Source organism: Varroa jacobsoni, unplaced genomic scaffold (genome assembly GCF_002532875.2).
Source record: "Varroa jacobsoni isolate VJ856 unplaced genomic scaffold, vjacob_1.0 scaffold_248, whole genome shotgun sequence".
Classification (NCBI taxonomy): Eukaryota; Metazoa; Arthropoda; class Arachnida; order Mesostigmata; family Varroidae; genus Varroa; species Varroa jacobsoni.
Window position 1 is genome coordinate 57612 of NW_019213150.1, and position 18074 is coordinate 75685.

Consider the following 18074-nt stretch of genomic DNA (forward strand, 5'->3'; position numbering starts at 1 on the left):
TTCAATTTAACTTGAAATCTGAAATTATCTAACGTCATTAGCTTTCGTTTGTCTATCATTAGCGTATGAATAAATAAAAAGCATCGGTGAAATATGGTAGGTACTTGAGAATTCATTTCGAATATCTTTTTTTCTCCACCTACTCCTCTCCGGAGTGATAGTTAGCAGTGTACTACGCTTCTGTCCAGAGTATTCGGTCTACGTGTATGCTGATTACGTAAATATTTAGGAATTTGCATTTTCTGAGTTAACCATATGCGTATACTATTATAATTAGACAGGTACATGAGTCAACGGCAAGCTTGGTTATGTTGGTGACTCACTTGTTGCGTTCTTGCCGAATACACAGTAAAAACATTCTTTAATGAACCAGCGTGGACTAGCTTAAATAGGGTTGTAATTTTACGAATCCATAACATTTTTTGCTCTCCCAGACTCTTGCCTCTCTCTCCTGTCAATATTACTGTCAACTGCAAATCGAAGGAAAATAGTTGACATTTTTCGTTATTCCGGATACGTATAATCATCAGCTAATAACAACGCCCCATAGACGGCAAAAATCTTTTCATTAAACCCTTACCCATCCCGTCTCTTATTAGTTATTGGTAGTTTCTGCCAGCGCCCACTGACACACCCAGCATATACAGGTATACTAGAATAGTTTGTGACACTCACCTTATATTTTCCCTACGATCTTTGTGGACATGCTACCGCAAGGCACTCTGTATTATAAAACGAATATTTCATAATACTGACAGATATGGTCACTGTTAGATGAAAGAACATCTTGCTCTTTATTACGGAGCTCGGCAAATGAACTTTTTCCTAACATGTTAGCGTAACTCTGTTTGTATCACGCTCGCGTTCTGAGCCCCGTCTTCGTCTTTATGAGATTACCGCACGGTCAGCGTACGGATAGTTATCTGAGTAGTTCTTTTTTTTAAAAGTTTCAATAGTACGGCCCTCTTAGTAGCTGCTGCTGCTGCTGCAATGGAAGTCTGATAGAAGGATGGAGATTCAATAGGCGGAGATAGGTTTGTTCGTGAACCTTTGCTGCCGACATTGCTTGTCTCTGCCATCGGTGGCATTAGTGTTTGGTTAGCTGAAATTCGTGCCGACGTCCTTGAGCACTTGCCAACACTAGTTATATTTCTGTCATGATCTTCTCATCTGTGTTGGTGTATGGTCAGAAGTCTCTGTCTGTGCGTGTCCATGTTGTGAAGTCGTGTGCGTCTAAATGTGCATGGACGTTTTCAAATACCGATTCCTTTTTATTCCTTACATGACTTCTATTTGAAACTGAATATTAGCTAACGTGCTGCCGCGGCTTTTGTCAGTGTTTAAAAACATCATCTGCGCTTGCTTCGACTATTGATTAACCTACCCTTGTGATGTTCCGATTGCTAAGATTAGTATCTGCTAACATAGAAGTTTACTGCTGTAAGCAAGTTTTTATGCTATGCATAAAATGCATGGAAGATGAATTCGAGCTTTTTTTCCACTCTCCTCCCTTTGGGTAAGCACTTGGTTTTTTTTTAACATCTTTTTGTTAGCTCATTCCGCGTGTGTTTTCTATAATGAGGAGAACGACGATAACAGTAAATCTGACAAAACTGATGGTGATTATACTATTAATGATATATCGGACGACTGCCAACAGAAAGAGAAAATGAAATGATTCAGCGCTGGAAATAGAGTAAATGGAGTTGAGTCACCGCAAACGTCCTTGGAAGTCCAATGGTTATTGGCATTTGTGATAATTCTAATTCCACAGTCTTCTATTAGATGTTACTTAACTCTATAACAAGTGGTGCCTCTCGGTTTATGGTTTATAAGACAATCTAAGAAATCCCAGTCTTTTTGTTTCATGGTACGTCTGCTTTTACTGATAAGCCATAATATTGTTTCGATTTATCCTTACATACTATGGATGCCTATTTACTGCTGACTAACCGAGAACTTGCTCCAAAGTAAGGGTACCGCGGGCGACCTTAGACATTAAAATGCTTCGAAGAATAATAGCGATGTATCACTAATTATTTCGCTTTTTCATGGAGCAGTGCCATCAAACAGTGCTACGTACGTCTGGGCGTTATCACGAGGAACTGCTGCAATTGTTGGGCGTTTTAGATCATAGTAGACCATCAGTGAATCAGGTTGAAGCATGTTCTTGACGTTGGCGATCCGTTTTTGCCATTTGGCCGTTTTTGAATCTGAATGTAAAAATTCATTTAAAAAATGTAAAATTCAACTTTTGTTTTAGTACAAGTCGTGCTTTTATTTTCCTGCATCTTCCACGTGAGCACAAAGACGTATTTCATTTCAAGACTATTGATTAATATTAAGTTAGCGACAGGAAGAAGTTTTAGTGATATCACGAATTAACAAGATCTACGCTGTGGTTATCAAACGGATCTTCAGTTAGTTAGGTCCACGTTTTTCCAATAATTTTTATGCAGGAGACGAAAGGTCGATAACGTCGTCAGCTATACACCCAGAGCGTTTCCATGGCGTTCATCATAAAATGCAACTTTGTCGTGAGATACCCCAGATATCGAAGGTCTTTCGCACGAACTGCTTTAAGTTTTAATAGACTTGGTGTCAATGAGGATTTACTCTATCTTTTCTATGTGCGTTAACTAGTAACCGTAGCATATATGCCCGTATTTTGTTTCATTTATGTATCCTGTCCAGTGGTCTTACAATTACTATGCATTATTAAGAAAAGTAGAATCAATATTGCAGAGCCGTTTACGGTACAAATAGTTATTATCTTTAAACCAGGGTCCGAGGAAGCATCTATATTGATTATTCCCATAGCCTGTGACTTGACGGCACTTGTGAATCGCTTAATTGAATCGTTCCCTGAATCGTTCCGAGAGAGCGGCAATGTCAGCTTCCTAAAACGAATTTTCTGCTCTAACCGAATTTTTTTGGAAGCAAGTGATATCAATCAAAAGTGATCCAATGTTGCTTCAAAATAGTTCTGCGTACATTCAGAATCGATTTCTCTCATGAGTAAATTCGTAGCGTTAATTAAATTGCTCACAAACTTAAGAAATATTAGTTTTGATTAGAAAATTTCGATTTCAAACATGCTTTTCGTTCAGGAAGACTTTTTTTTAGCTTCGCAACAATAAAGTAGATTCACAAAGCTTAAAAAACTTTTATTAGCGCGTAAGTGGGTCAATGTCTGACTGGATGAATTTAAAGAAATAATTTTCGCTCAATGAAAACATCTTACGTTCTGGGCTAATAATACTTTGCATCGGATCGTTACAGCCCCTAAAAAGCGATTTAATACACCAATCAGCAGTGCGGCAAGGATTTATTTTCGTTAAACGAAGGACACGAACAGGTACAGAGCGTACGTCCGAATGCTTAGAAATCTGTCTTGAATAGCACGCAGAGAGGCACCTATGGCATAGGATGTCAAACACTGTTGGCATTAAAATTTTCTGTCGACAACCTTCCTACTAATTAAAGCTGAGGCGCACTGCAATAATTTAAGACAAGCTAGCAAAAAATAAATGTCGAATAGCCAATTCTATCTCTAAACTGAAATTTTCTAAACATGCCAGAGTCTCGGCATAATTCTTACACATGGAACATAATCCTATGGTAAAGATCCAAAGTAAAAACCCTCGCTGTCAGAGAGCGTACATAATCAAGCTCAATCGGTTTTTCTAACATAAAGAAAAGCGGGGTTTAGTTGAAAACAATAGATACTCATTCTACGAATAAAGCTCCGCTTCCTATCGCAGTTGAAGGGTGGTGCTCGCAGAATGTAATTTGTTGCCCAGTCCAAATAAATGCCGGCGTTTTTAATTCTGAAGTCGCGTACCTACTACACTTTACCCTTTTAGCCGTTTGATACAAATAACTTCATGTAGTCTTTCGGTCTGGATGCTCTCTGCTAATATTCGACTCATCGACGTTGCGTCTGTTTTCTCTGTGCGCAAGTCTTCTATGAAAGGCTCTTCACAAGAAGCTGAAGTTTGTAAAAAGAATGTGCCATAAAGAGCGCAACGAAGGCTCAATTGAAGCACTCCGCTAGTTATATAACACGTATGATTTTAAAGTGACAGTGTCAACTCGGCCCTTGTGATAAATAGGCCCGTTTGAGAATGACGTGTTTACCGTTGAGCGCTATTACCTTTATCGAATCGTTGCCGCTGGTTAGAGAATGTACGTCATTATGGCACGAGCAATTAGTTTCTCTCTTCATATAGCCGAGGTGTTTATTTACCGTGGGCACGAATTTCTAAATAAAATACTTTTCTTGGGTGAACTTCAGAACTGAAGATTCATAGACGTATTGGCCTAACATCATAAGTTAGGCAATTAATCTAATGGGGTGATGGTACTTACTTCACAATACGATGTTGAAGGTATTCAAACTTTGGCATTTAGTAATACTAAGATAGAGCAATGTAGTCTATACGTTGATGGCGTAAGGATAAGGGATTAAACTCGAAAATATTTCGTTGTAATGAATCCTACTACTGAAGCCGTTCGACAGGATTAAAAATAGAACATAATTACAGATGTAAATATAGTGTAAACTAGCAATTAATAAGATCACAAGAAAATATAAAACCGCAGAGGAGCGAGCAACGGTCACTAATCGCATAATGTTCAACTGGGCTCGAATGTATAGGGTGAGAATGACCTCAGGAAGAGGTACTATTGCAACGGAACAGCAATATCGGTTAAATAAGCCCGTGACACTTCAATTATTCATCTCGATGTCACAAATTCTAGTGAAGCGCTAACAGCATTACTGTGTAAAAAAATGTTGAGGAGAAGTGATTGCAGTTGTTCCTTCAATTAACCATGACTTTTCAACTGACTGAATTTTACTAAATACATTTTGCGAAAAATGAATTGTTGCAAATGAACTGGGAATCGAAAGGAAATTATCCTCACTGGATTCAATTTGAGATGCATGTTAACAACGTTTTCCGCTTGGTTTCCAGCTCTAGTACCAACCATGAAAACTGTCCGCTTCTATATTCCATTCTGCGTTTGCGTTGCTCAGGTCAAATGTAGCTGCTTTACTAATTACGAATACGTCCAAACAGCTTATTTCGTACTATAGTCGCGGTGCGGAGTCCCTTTCTTCCCTCTCAGTCAACCAAACACAATTATTTGTGCCTATATAGCTATGGTGGGGCGTAAAATGGGGTCTATTTATACCCATATGTCCACCATTAGTACCCTATCGTTAAGTAAGGCGATAAAAATTAAATGTAAAATTAAGCACATCTAATAACTCGAACTCATTTGTATCCTTGTTTATTAGTAAAAAAGCAATGTCTGAAAAGGTCTATACATTTTTTCCTTTTTCGTCTGTCAAAAATATACAATAGTTCCAATTCTACTACGACGCGTCGATACGTTCAGTACTTTGTGTATTTTGACACTAATTTTTGCAATAACACTAGTAAGCTAACATTAATGTTAAGTGGGGCTATGTTATAACACCAACGCGCTATTGAACGTTCTCGCATCAGGGGGTTTTCCTTTGACATAAGCTCTACGCAAATTCCGCCCAAGGAACCACTATACCATTAAAATTACTATAAATACTCATTAAAGGTTTGCTGGTATACACTACCTATTGTGTTTCTTTGCAAGGCAGTAATCTGTAAATATAGTAGTCAAGGCAAAGACTCTACTAACAATCAATTCTCAACTAAAGATAGCAGATACTTTCAGCATCGTACCACCAATAATGAGTGTATGCACCATGTCGACATTTATTTTTATAATGCCGCAGTGACAAAAGGCACCAGATAAATAGGTGCCTTCCTAATGTTCATCTTACCAACATGCCCCCTATGTTGTCAAGCAGAATCGAACCAATTAGGAAGGAGAATATTACCCATGCTGTTGATATGTGCACGTCAGCGAACACTAACCACCAACGGACCAACCTTGCCGTCGAGGTACCGCTTTCCAGCCAAATAGCAACCCATATGATAAAAGGTTGTGTTTCAAAAAAAAATGGGTCACATAGAATGCCTTTTTTGGAAGCAGTCGTGTGTTAAGAATTCTCATACTGTCTTAGTTACCTCGACTCTTTAGAGTACTTTATTTATGTGGTTGATTAGATTTTGTACTAAATTCATTAGGCTACGCGAACGGTATACGTGCACTACAAATATAAGCACTTGATCAATATATGCCGAAAATAGTCATTTCCTTGAGCTTTCTATTGCATTATATCTATTAAAATCAAGCTCATAAGCAGGCCGTGTGTTTCATTATGAGATTCGAACCAACATGTGTTATTCAATTGGACGTAACAGCATTCTAAAAACTTCTATAGAAGTAAACGTTTTGATATGAAATATTATAGGAAAAAAGCTCGATCTGATATCTAACTGAAAAGCCGCTGTTTCAACGTTACAGTTTACGTGTATAAAATGAGTGTATCGTACGAAAAGTTATATATACATATAGTACTACGACGCATACAATATATATTCATTTTTGGATACTTCTAAGTGCTAGGCTATTTCTATGAAAAAGCAAGGTGCAGAACCAGTAAATTTAATTTATGTCACTATTACCACGTCGTTACTTCGATTGTTGGCATCAATGACAAAAGGGCGTATTGTACGAGCCAAGCGACTTTTCAAGGACTTCGTACGTTTTCGCCACTTCATTACCTTGACGATAACAGCAAGTGCTTATGGCTAACCCCATAAGTAGTAGTGTCTGTTTGGGATTGCTTATTGACTTTTAGCACGGTACCGATTCGAACCCACTATAGACAGTTGGGTGACGTGGAATGAACTAGAGGCTCGCCTACTCAGACGAGAAAGCACGACTTCACGTCGAAGATAACTATGCGTGGGTCCGAAGAGATATAAAAACGCGTTAGTGTTCATTTAGGAAAAGTGGTGTGTACTGGACTGTGGTCTACCGGGTTGCCGTTTGAGCTAAAAGCGTTCCTAAGAGACATCTAAGGGTATCATCCAGCCTGTATGACGACTTCGTCAACTACCTAACTGGAACGTTGCCGCCTTACTTTACGGCACCTCCGTGGCTCGCACGCGACTACCGAACGCACAGAGATATAGCTGATGCTGAAACATTGCTGAAGTTAGTTAGCGTGTATAGTAGGCCAAGCTTGTGTATCTGCTGTAATGTGTCGAGTCACTTTTAAACTAGGAACTCCATTACTATTAACAGCCAGATCCGGCTCATGGCTGTGCTAAAGAGTAATGGACCCGTCGGATGCATGATGAAGCTGCTGACGGTGATCACTATGGACGAGCTTTAGAACAGATAAATCGCGTTTGTGCCGGTATTAGTGCATCCTGAGTATATATATATATATTCATATATTACTTTATTTCGCAAATGCGTCAGTGGAACTTCCGTTTATGTCGATGTCAGTAGTCGAACTGTACAGTATCTGGATGGATTGAAAATGTACAAATTGTCTTATTTTTCTATTTGCTGTATATTTTGCAATGGCGGTCCCTTACCTTCCACCCTCTCCTTCTGTCTACCGACTACGATCTGAGCACACTGAAACAAGCTATTAAGCTCACGCACGATCTGAGAGTTATATACGTAGTGAATCGTTTCTACCTATTAGCAATGATCGCCCTGCTTCGGGTCGGTGGTGCTTGTAATAACACAAAGCTGAACATTTCTTTCTTATGCAGGTCGTCATAGAAACCTTTGCATAAGCACTGGAAAAAGCCAACGATTAACATTTCCCTAGAAGAGCTTTCGCAAATATTGATAGCATTTATATTACTGTCTGATGAAAAAATGTGTAGAGTTCCATATAAATATTCCTGTATATCGTGTTGATCCACCTAATTGACTTATGCGCCTTTTTTGTCTACATTCGTGAATCAACAAATTTTTCGTCCGGTTTATCTAGTGCTGCTCGCCGAATTTCGATAGCATTTGCAAGCTTTTTCCTTGGACCAAGTGGAAGGCCAATAGTCTGGAGATCAGCTTCATTTAAAAGTAGCAACGCATCGAGATCAATTTTCTCGCGTTCGAAAATTGAATAATACTCCTGGAATAGAATAGACGTATACGTACTATATAGTTAAAAGCGTCACTTGTTCTACGAATAAAAAGGAGACGTACGTATGATATTTAAATATAAATATTATTTACATGTTTTAAGGGGAAACCTGACTCGTAAGTCATAGGTTTATTATTGTGGAATGTATTTTTTCTTAGTCAAGCCTTAGCTCCGAATGCCCTTTGGGGTAAAATATAAATTGAGACTATTATTGCGCAGTGTTTCGCTACCTGCAAGTGATGTACGGAGAGGAAAATATAAACAGGATTGGTGTCCTCGTCGACCGATGACAATGACGTGCGCTCATCATCCCAAGATGAAACCTGAATGCATAACGGTACGTCTGAGAGGTCGCTTCGCTGTAACAATCATATATGAAGTGTTTTTGAAAAGTTAATTTTAGTTCATAAAGCACTATCAGTAACAGTACAGCTAATGGATTATGTGCGCTTTATAAATAGAACATTAAATTTAACGGTACTGTATAATATTCATTCTAGCTTAGGATAACTGCCACATCTGCCCATAACTTTTGGACCTCATTTATCTAGTTGCTTGTGCTACATTAGTATTATTATTAGGATACATTAGTACTATGAATCGTTGGGCTAGCATCAACAGTGACAACTGCTAATTATAAAGTAAATTAAAGTAATTCGACTTTTCAATTTATGATCACATACCAGGTTTATTATAATCCATAGACGGATTTCGTTAACGATATACTCAAGCAAATGAAAGGATACGGTTAACTTTAATGCTATAAGCAGAACAATAGGGTTTATTTGTTAGTTGGGAAACTCGGGTCTATTTTATTTACCGTCGTGTTTGCTGTAATGGAAACGTTCAGGTGAAAATGAATGCTATATTTATCCTTTTTAGGCAAGGACGGTTCGAAAATCCTGTACGTCTGTTATGTTCAAAATAAAGATACGAGTCAGTTCTTTCGATTTATTTCGAAAACGGTATAGTTCAGTAAAAAGTTCACAAGCGTAATTACAACAAACCATATTCCCGTTTTGATTAAAAAAATAACTTAGGCTCATTGTTTTTGGCGAATATAGTGTCTTATTATGGTGGATATCGCATGCAGCCGCAGTAGCTCTGGGGTAAAATAAGTGTAGCAAATAACTTAAAATACTCAAAAGGATATAAATTTTTCACGAAGGCTCCTTTAAGGAAAACCCGAGTAAACGTTTACTCGGTGAGGTTGGCCCAAATTTTGAACATAAACCTTTTTTGTTTACATGAAAATTTAGAAAAAAAAAAATTAAAAAAGTTGACCGTTTCTAAAAAAAGCCCGCGAGTTTCAAGATAAGTGGCAAAAACCAATTGTATAATCATCTCGTCTATATTTACAATATGCTTTAATCAAGTAAGACACCATTTTTCTATGTATAGTCGAAAGGTAGAAATTAGATACATCACATAATCTAAATTAACTGAATTGACGTACCCGCTTGTTAGTCCTCTGAACCAAGCTCCCAACGGACCCGATGGAATCGGATCCGCTCAGCGTCGCTGACTCCTCAGACGAATGTTCGGCAGACGTAGATCCTGAAGACGTTGTAGAACTGCTTTTTGAGTTTGTTGACGAGCTCAATGTTGTCCTCGATGAGAAGCCTTGGCCGCTACTACTGGTACCACTCTTTGACGAAGAGCCATTGGTCACTACGCAGGGACCCGCTAAAGCGAGCGCTGGATTTGTTGCTAAGGAGTTGCGGAACGCCACTGAACCGAAGCCGGGTCGTTCAAAGATCGATGAGGTCGAAGACGTCAAAGGGGCCAAATCTTCGCCTACTTAAAGATGTGAAATTTGTTAGAAATGATTGATTATTGAGTTATGAGGAAAGTTTTGTGTTATTTGAGAATTGACCTGATGGAAGAATATACAAATCGAGAGATCGATAGCGATGTCAAAAGCTAACGACTATTGATTACGATAATGTATTGTAGATACCGCAGCAATTAACAGTACTATTATGGTGTTGAACGTACCGACGCCGCATGAATCGGCCGACTGATTGGATGTCGTTTGGCTGATGTTATTCAAGTTGCCATTTGAAGAACTAGTAAGTAAGCCGGCTTCGAAGACGTCCCTCATGTGAATTCTCTGCAGTTATCGAAATTTTCAATTCATTCAATGCAAAAGCTCAATCTGTGACTAAACTTTTGGGTGTCATTGCATCTATAAGCATATGCATAAGGTGTGCGGAAAAATATAAAATCATATGTCTACATTTTACCTAACGCATTACTTTTACATAAACAGGTTAAACAGATGATTGCATAGATTAATATTAGCATGATACGTTTGCAGATTTGTTTGTAACCATAGAGCTTGATCTACTAGAAAGAGATGACAATGGCGCTAAGAGGCGCATACTTTATTCAGATGTTAACGACACTGAATGCCTTAGTAACACAATAGGATGCTGCGTATGTTCCCAGAATACATACTCCGTGCGACCCGTCGGCACTGTTGAAAGCTCCGCTGGATGCTGACAGATGCTCGGTTGAGGCATGGCTAGGACTTCTAGTACGTTGCCCGTACATTAGGTTTGAAGGTGCCGCGTAGATCACATCGTTGTTGTCTACTTTCGAACGAATGCTCAATTGTCCTAATCGAGTGGGGTCTAATACCTACGATAGAAAACAAGAAAAGGTGTATTGCAAATACTGTGTATACGATTTGTACGGGAAAGCCATCTGATCGGGAGCAGCATTAAAATAACGCCTGCAAAAACAACTGCATACATATTTTTTACTACGGATTTCATACATTCAAGATTTTACTTAAAAAAAAAAAATTGATAAAGTGAACTCTCTTAGTTTTTTTCGTAAAAGTTGTTCGCCTTACCAAGTCTTTTTCACATACATCGTGACCATCTTTAAAATAGCAGGAAGTTTAATTACCATCTATGGATTATCATAGACCTAAATTCGGGATATCCACAAAAGTAGCTTACATATTAAAAAAATCAGGAAAGTCCGGTGGCATCATTGACTCTTTATTTCTTTTGACAAAATTGAACTGTAAACTCCGTCTGCTACTGGGAAATAATTTCAGCCCTTTTTGTGACCCTAATCATTAAAAAAGGACATATGGTTTTAGCAGGAAGATTTACCCTTCCGTATAACTAATATCGTGATCACGTTATTAAAGAATCGCTTTAATGAGCTGTTGATCTCTAGGCGGGGTCCTGTCAAATGCTCCCCATGCGATATAGCTTTACCTGACTTCTTTTTACAGGGATACTTAAAAAGCAAGATCTAGTACGACAATCTGCCAACGACAGACAGGATCATAGAAAATATCTGTACCATTATTTCGTACCATGTTTGCGAAAAAGTGGCCAGAAATTGAAAAAGAAACTGTTTTTTTGTTCATCTGACGTCAAATTTGTTCCCCACCGAATAGCCGTCACTGTATATTATTATTATTAAAATAAATACGCTTGAGTTGCGGCCTATTACCGATAAACCATATTACGTAGAAAATGGCAATGAATTATAATCTAATCAAACCTTTCCAGCTTCTTGTTCATTGAGCGTCTGGATTGAAGTACTTGTCCGCTTGCTGAGAAGCTTTTTCGAGACTACTGCTCCAAAGCCTCGTCTAGAGGTTCCGTTAATCGTCGACACAATCTCCGAAAATTTCTGCGATTGCCCACCTGCAGAATTTTTAGCACTTCCGGGTGGTAATACAACCCGGCAGTTTGCCGAGGTTAGCGAATCAGTCTGCAAAGCATCAAAAAAACATATAGTTTCTCAAGAAAAAATTTATTTAAACATTATTCGGTATAATTTTGTTCGTCAAGTTGAAATTATCTTGATTTGGCAATGAAACGCATATTAAAACCGTTAAACCGTAGGGTTATCCATATGTAATAAACCTCCTATTCGGAAAATTCCAAAGCATTATTGATATTAGCATTAGACATGGCATTAATATACATGCTATATTTATTTATATTATTAAGCAAATGAACATTATTTTTGATCTACTACTAAAAACTAATAGGACGATGGCTTTATCTGTTATACAATTTACAGCACGAAAACGAATCGAATGACTGTCACGTTCCTATGTTTTTTTTTTTTACTGAATAGAAAACACTACGTTTTTTATTCTGGTCATTGTATTATGTTTTATCTTAGATTATGTTACGTGTTTTCCACAATTCTTACATTTCCATCAAATGATGTCTGCCATACCTCCAAAAGGTGATAGGTTTCGTCTCGACGAAGTTCTGCAAGCACGTTTTGAATTGCTAATCCGTATCGAAGGCAATTGCCCAGTCAATTGAAAAAGTGAAAACACATCAGCTCAGAGTTCAGAGAATATAGGGGATGCAAAAATCTTCCATTGAAACCTCAGAAAAGTAGCTCTAGAGAATTTTTACTGTGTGCAGCCTCCTTTCCTCTTGAATGGGCTAGTTGATTTGATGTAAGAAAGCCAAACAAATGTGCTAATCAACCGTGTGCTTCCCAATGAATGAGGGCCTCGCAATCGTTCCAAATGCAAAGCATAATCTGGGATGAAGATGGCCTTGGCTTTTCTTTCGGAACCACCGTTCCAATCCCTGGTTCATGTTGATGTACACACAGCACTTCCTATTACTGGTGACAATTCTATGCAAAAATAGTTTATTGAGGCTAGGTGATCGGTGTCGAAGAGATGTAGAGATCTAGCGTTAAGTCGCTAAATCTCAACATCTCTTAAGTCGTTATCCTCATTCGGAATCAGGGAGTTCCTAATGTGCAGAATTCCGAAAGTTGTAGAAACCGAAAGGACTTGAGGTGACTAATGGCGGTCGCATGGTTTCCGGTCGATTTCCCGAATTATTAGCCATCCATCTTTTTCCAAGGGTTCACATAGTTGTCAACAAACGCAGATTTTCAGCTCCCGAAATTCCGTTTACTTAACGAACCACCCTTGAGCGGTTCTTTTATCAATCAATATCTAAGATAAATATCCCGGGCTGTGTTTTCGAAGAAATGCACACAGAAGATGTCAAGAATATACCTTTTTTGCACTTAGGACATCTACATTTCTAGTTCTTCTAAGTTAATATCGCACTCACAACTCAATAGGGTTACAACACGCTGACCAAGCAAAGAATACATTTTTGAACGGCATATCAGAAGAAAACAACAAATGAGGAAAAGTAATAAAAGAAAAGCTTTTTTTGGAAAAAGCATAGGAAGCTTCTTTACAGCCTAGTAGCCTAGCCATAGTCAGCCCTAAACAACATGTTAAACACTTGTCATCTATGGAGACACTTTCAATTTCCGTGCAAGCAACGAACAGCCTCTTTCAAGTTGTAGGAAATGACAACGGCCTTAAAAGCTGAATGAATCCAATAAATAACGACAAACCGCTTCGACTTGTTTCAAGTAAGTAAAATGCAGCCTTTCATACAGTACCTAGAAAAAAACCTGATTATTATTATTATTATTTTCTGGTTATTCTGTAGTATTTTCTTCCGTCTTTCAACTAGTATATTTATTTCATCTCACTATAATTTTTGAATTTAACGCCTAGCACCCCATCCATCCTGATCTTGAGACTTTCTTTATTTTCAAATGTACTGTTATAAATTTTATTTATCAACGAGCAAAAAATATACTATTCCTATCGGCGCGAAATGTTGAGAATATGACCTGCGGTATAGTAACACAAGCTCTTGCAGGCCGGTATCGACCTCTGTTATACGTTGTCTGGAATTGGTGTGAAGGAAAGGTGTCTTTGCTTTGTCTTTTATGCTGGACAACCTCGTTCACACGATGCGACTGGACTATACGCAGATCCTTATTAACGGCCCTGCTTTTCTCAAGAGTTTTTTGGTACATAAGACAGTGTTAGTCCCTATAAATAAAATTGCTGTCTTATTAGGGTGGAGACTTGGATTACTATTGAACTTCAGCTTACCTCCCGAAGCTACCGATTCCTTTCTCTGCTTAACATTGACGGAGGAACACCGATTCCTATCACCCGTAATAATTCTCTATAGAAACGGTCACTGTAATTGCATGTTGCCCGATGCAAGAGAATAACTATTAGAAACCGTATTTTCTTGTGCTTTGCACTCGATATAGAGGACACTCAGGCTCCAAATGCTTAAATTCTAGATAGCGAGAGACAAACAGTGAAGAGGTAAAGGGAGAACTGAATGTTTGAAAAAATGCCAACATTTATGCTTCAGCCCAACATATTGGATTAATATTAATTTCTAGCTACGCAAAGACGCTTACCGAAATTTGATTTCGTTGTAAGAGATGGTGCATATTGAACTGAGAGTATTTCCATACTTGTGACAGATGAACTCCCATGATCGTATATAGATGTTAGTTTCTTTGCTCTGAATTTTAGCTCGTAATATTACACTTATATATTTAAGTATAGAAGGTTGATAAACCCAGTTGAACTGCACATACCTTTAATCGACAGATTTAACGAGCGAGCGTTTAAACTTTACACTATATTCATCAATCTGAAGGTCGAGAAAGTGTTGTTTCCTTGCAATGGTGAGGGTGCAGTTCTTTCTTAATTTTTATATTATAAGCTATAATACAATTCGCCACTAATTCTACTTGATGCGCCACTTCTAAGCGTTCTTCGTGTAACCGTTTTTACAATGCTAACATAATGTATAGGGTCGAAATACTACCATATTCAATCAGCTCCAATAATCAGTAACTGTAAATTTTACGTTAATAAAACGGTATTCGATGAATACAATAGTCCGTATACGTTCAAATATAATGTAGACCAAACTAACAGGAAGTGTTTCTTGTTGACTGTGGCATATAACTTGTGACAAACTGGCCATGTGGATCGCCATGAGATTCATTTGGGAATCTCGTTGTCTCTAGATGCATTCCTTTTATTTAAATTCACCACCTCAGAGTATATCCGCTTCATCGCTCGGAATTGAAGTAATATCTATTTATTCGCGCAAAACCAAAAAATTAAAAGACTAGTAGAAGAAAAAAGATGTACAATGGCCATGAGCAAACAAAAAACTGAAAAAAAGGAATCAATGAAAATAATCTGCATAAATGTACAATAATACCTTTGTTGAAGAATATAGATGCGAATATACAACTCTAAAACCCTGCATGTTTCTTTATATTTTATGTCCAGTGGTTCAGTCGTTAGGCATTACTTTAGATGGCTCTTTCTCAGAATGAGACGAAGTGTATCTACGACCGGATTTAAATTTAGACCACTACGTGCCTCTAAGGATGGCATGCAAACACGTTTCTTAGTGCGTTATCATAATAACGCACATACCACTTTAAGCATGCTGTCTGATTATATCACTTCAACCTTCAATCTAACTCTCACTTATCACGACTGTCAGCCTCGCCAGTTCTTCGTCGATGTACTTGGTAGGTGACTAATTGATTCCCCTTATACTCGGGGTAAGGTCTAAAGCAGTATGTACAAAAATAGCTCTGAGCCGGCTTGCACCAAACTGCCACAAAATTTACCACCACCGCCGCCTTGCGCATGTGCCGGCCGAAAAAAAACTGATTGACATTTTACTATAAAAAGAAAGCAAAAACTTGCTGTTTCACTTTATAGCTTTAACGCATCTTTGACTGCCTTTAGACGCCCGATCTGAAGTTCATTGCTTGCGTCTCTGTATGGAACCAGAGGTCAATCTTTTTCATATGCTTGGTCACCCTCGATGTAGCTCGCAGGAAAGAGTACTTCCTTACATTAAACAATACCAAATCGTCTGCGTAAAAAATTAAAGATGCAATACCGCAATAAACAAATGCCGACGTTCGCTCGATGCTTCTTCCACCCCGATCCTGTCAGTGGCGTCCGTCAACAGAGACAAGGTTACCTTGCAGCGTAGCTCTAAGCAATCTCAACACCTTTGTGGAGGCATTCGCTTTAGCATTTTATCTGGAAATAATATTCTTGCTTCTTAGTCGAGTGTTGGCGGCAATCCGAGAAATAATGCAAACAGGGTTTGGGCGAGGTTATCTAACACGTTCGTTATTTTTTTCATTAGAAGCTTATCGACGATCACCGTCGATCTTTGCTTTTGAAGCCAGTCTTTCCGCGGTACCACTTCAGGCGCTTCTAAAGACGAAACTTATGGCGAATGACCAGACATAAAAGCATCTGATATTTATGATTACTTTTATGGATCTTCTTGCATTGCAATAGTTGTACTAGGAATCTCTAACTTCTTCTCTCAGTCCTGATGCTTTCGTTCCACGAAGATACGAAGATCCTGTTATTCTGAAAGACTATTATCAAGGGCTGCTTAAAAATTTGGTCTGCTTTAAAAAGGTCTGCTTGATAGGTCCATAAACTGCACATGCATTTCTTGCATGCACGCGGAGTCGTAGGCTTTCGCTGTTTGAACTGGTCTGTCCAAAAATACTCTTTTCTTAACCGTACGCTACTGTAATGTGAAATATTAGCCGAAAGCGAGTTTTCCGACAATATTTAGTAGTAATCGTTGGGCTGGGTACGCAGCTGGCTCTTACATCATTACTTTGGTCAGTTTGCATAGCTTCGCCACGAGCAGCGTCACAATTCGTAGGCTCAGGGCGGCGAGCATCTCGCATGTTATATGCACTGTTACGTTTCGGTCATGGCATACTGATTAGTAAACCGTCGCTTGACGCCGATAGTAAAAGGACCACGGAAGGGATGGCCAGTCAACCTGTTCTCCCAAGAATAAAGCACTAAGAGATTGCAACCAGTGTTTCCGAGGTCTATACGTTTTTACCTGCCATAAAGGCCATCCGGATAAGAGTTCTAAAGTGTTCGTCCCATTGTAGCACGTATTCTCCGAAAAAAGGCGTTTCGACTCGAACTCGACAGATGCGAAATATGACAGGAAAAGGAACGCAAAGACGAAAAAAAGCTGCTGCAAACGAGGTAAGTAAAAATATCGTCGGTTGGTCTCGGAATCATAGCATGAGCGGGTGCTTCGCCAAATCCAGAGCAGGCGCGGATGAGGTCTTAAAGACTCGATGCTATGCCACCCTTTCACCAGTGTGTTGCCCCGTTACAGTACACTACGAAGTCCGCTCCAGAATATGTCTACGTGACAACGAAGGACGAGCTGGGAAACAGCAGATCGTTCCGGACTCAAACGAGCTTATGTCGGGTTAAATTCGCTGGATGTTAGCAGTTATCGGTTACAGGACGATGATGTCCTGCCTAATTAGCATGACTAAATTGTAATGAACTAAGATTTAGGAGTAAATATAGGTTTACAGCTATAAGTGCAGTATAGGTTTACATCTATAAGTGCAGTATGAGTGGCTGCAGGGTACTTGTTCCTGACGGTCAACGATCATGCCAGTCTCTTTTCGTACGCAGTGAGATGATCAAATCAATTAAAAACAGGTGAAGTGGACTTACTATGAGCGTGTGTTTCCGCCGTTGCCTTTGCTCTTTGCGATGATCTCGTTCCGCCTTCTCGACAGACCTATGAGTAATTTTCTCAAACTTCTTCACCCTCTTCTCTGCGTCACGTATGGCTTTTTCTTTCAATTTTTGCACTACCTACATAAGATCAATCATGCAGAATAATCGCAATACATCTTACTTTCACGTTATTCGCTTGTCTACACTTTGCCTCTAAAAAATGTACGAAAATATGGTCAATACAAAGTTTTGCATTTTGGTAACCTACCTTAGTATTGAGTGCACTTTCCTTAGCAATCGCAGCATCGAGAAAGCGTAGAATGTCTTCTCGTTGATTGATAAGCGCGACCTCCTTTGCCGTATGGAATTCATTATCGAGTGCAAACAGGTTGGTACCTGCAGATAACTCAGAAAAATAATGGACGCGCGCGATGCACTAAATGCATTTCATCAAGTGAATTGCTTACATGCAAGACCCTTAAACAGGCTGCATTTTCATTGTTTTAGTTCCTGACGTGTTTTTATGAGATGGTGCGACATAATTACAAATATAGCGTTGTTCCTCAAGCGTAAAAACTGTATGTCTGCACACCATTTCTATAT

General features: G+C 38.8%; 1 protein-coding gene and 1 long non-coding RNA gene across 3 annotated transcripts in view; one reads left to right on the plus strand and one right to left on the minus strand.

Annotated features, from left to right (window-relative positions):
• Positions 1 to 1208: 1208 nt before the first annotated feature.
• Positions 1209 to 9632, plus strand: LOC111258580 (uncharacterized). Its single transcript, XR_002679071.2, has 3 exons — positions 1209 to 1516; positions 8282 to 8399; positions 9530 to 9632. It is a non-coding gene; the product is annotated as an uncharacterized LOC111258580 (long non-coding RNA).
• The window catches only part of Sans (SAM_USH1G_HARP domain-containing protein Sans), a 33015-nt gene continuing 20217 nt past the window's right edge, over positions 5277 to 18074 (minus strand). The window contains exons 4-11 of one of the 2 annotated variants that reach the window (XM_022829963.2): positions 17740 to 17867; positions 17466 to 17609; positions 11591 to 11803; positions 10523 to 10705; positions 10061 to 10175; positions 9519 to 9859; positions 8293 to 8421; positions 5277 to 8050 (exon numbers count right to left, since the gene is read on the minus strand). In XM_022829963.2, coding sequence (XP_022685698.1) covers positions 7868 to 8050; positions 8293 to 8421; positions 9519 to 9859; positions 10061 to 10175; positions 10523 to 10705; positions 11591 to 11803; positions 17466 to 17609; positions 17740 to 17867 — 1436 coding nt within the window. In that variant the 3' untranslated portion in view covers positions 5277 to 7867. Of the gene's footprint in view, positions 8051 to 8292; positions 8422 to 9518; positions 9860 to 10060; positions 10176 to 10522; positions 10706 to 11590; positions 11804 to 17465; positions 17610 to 17735; positions 17868 to 18074 lie in introns of both variants that reach the window. The other variant, XM_086967515.1, reaches the window with a different exon arrangement.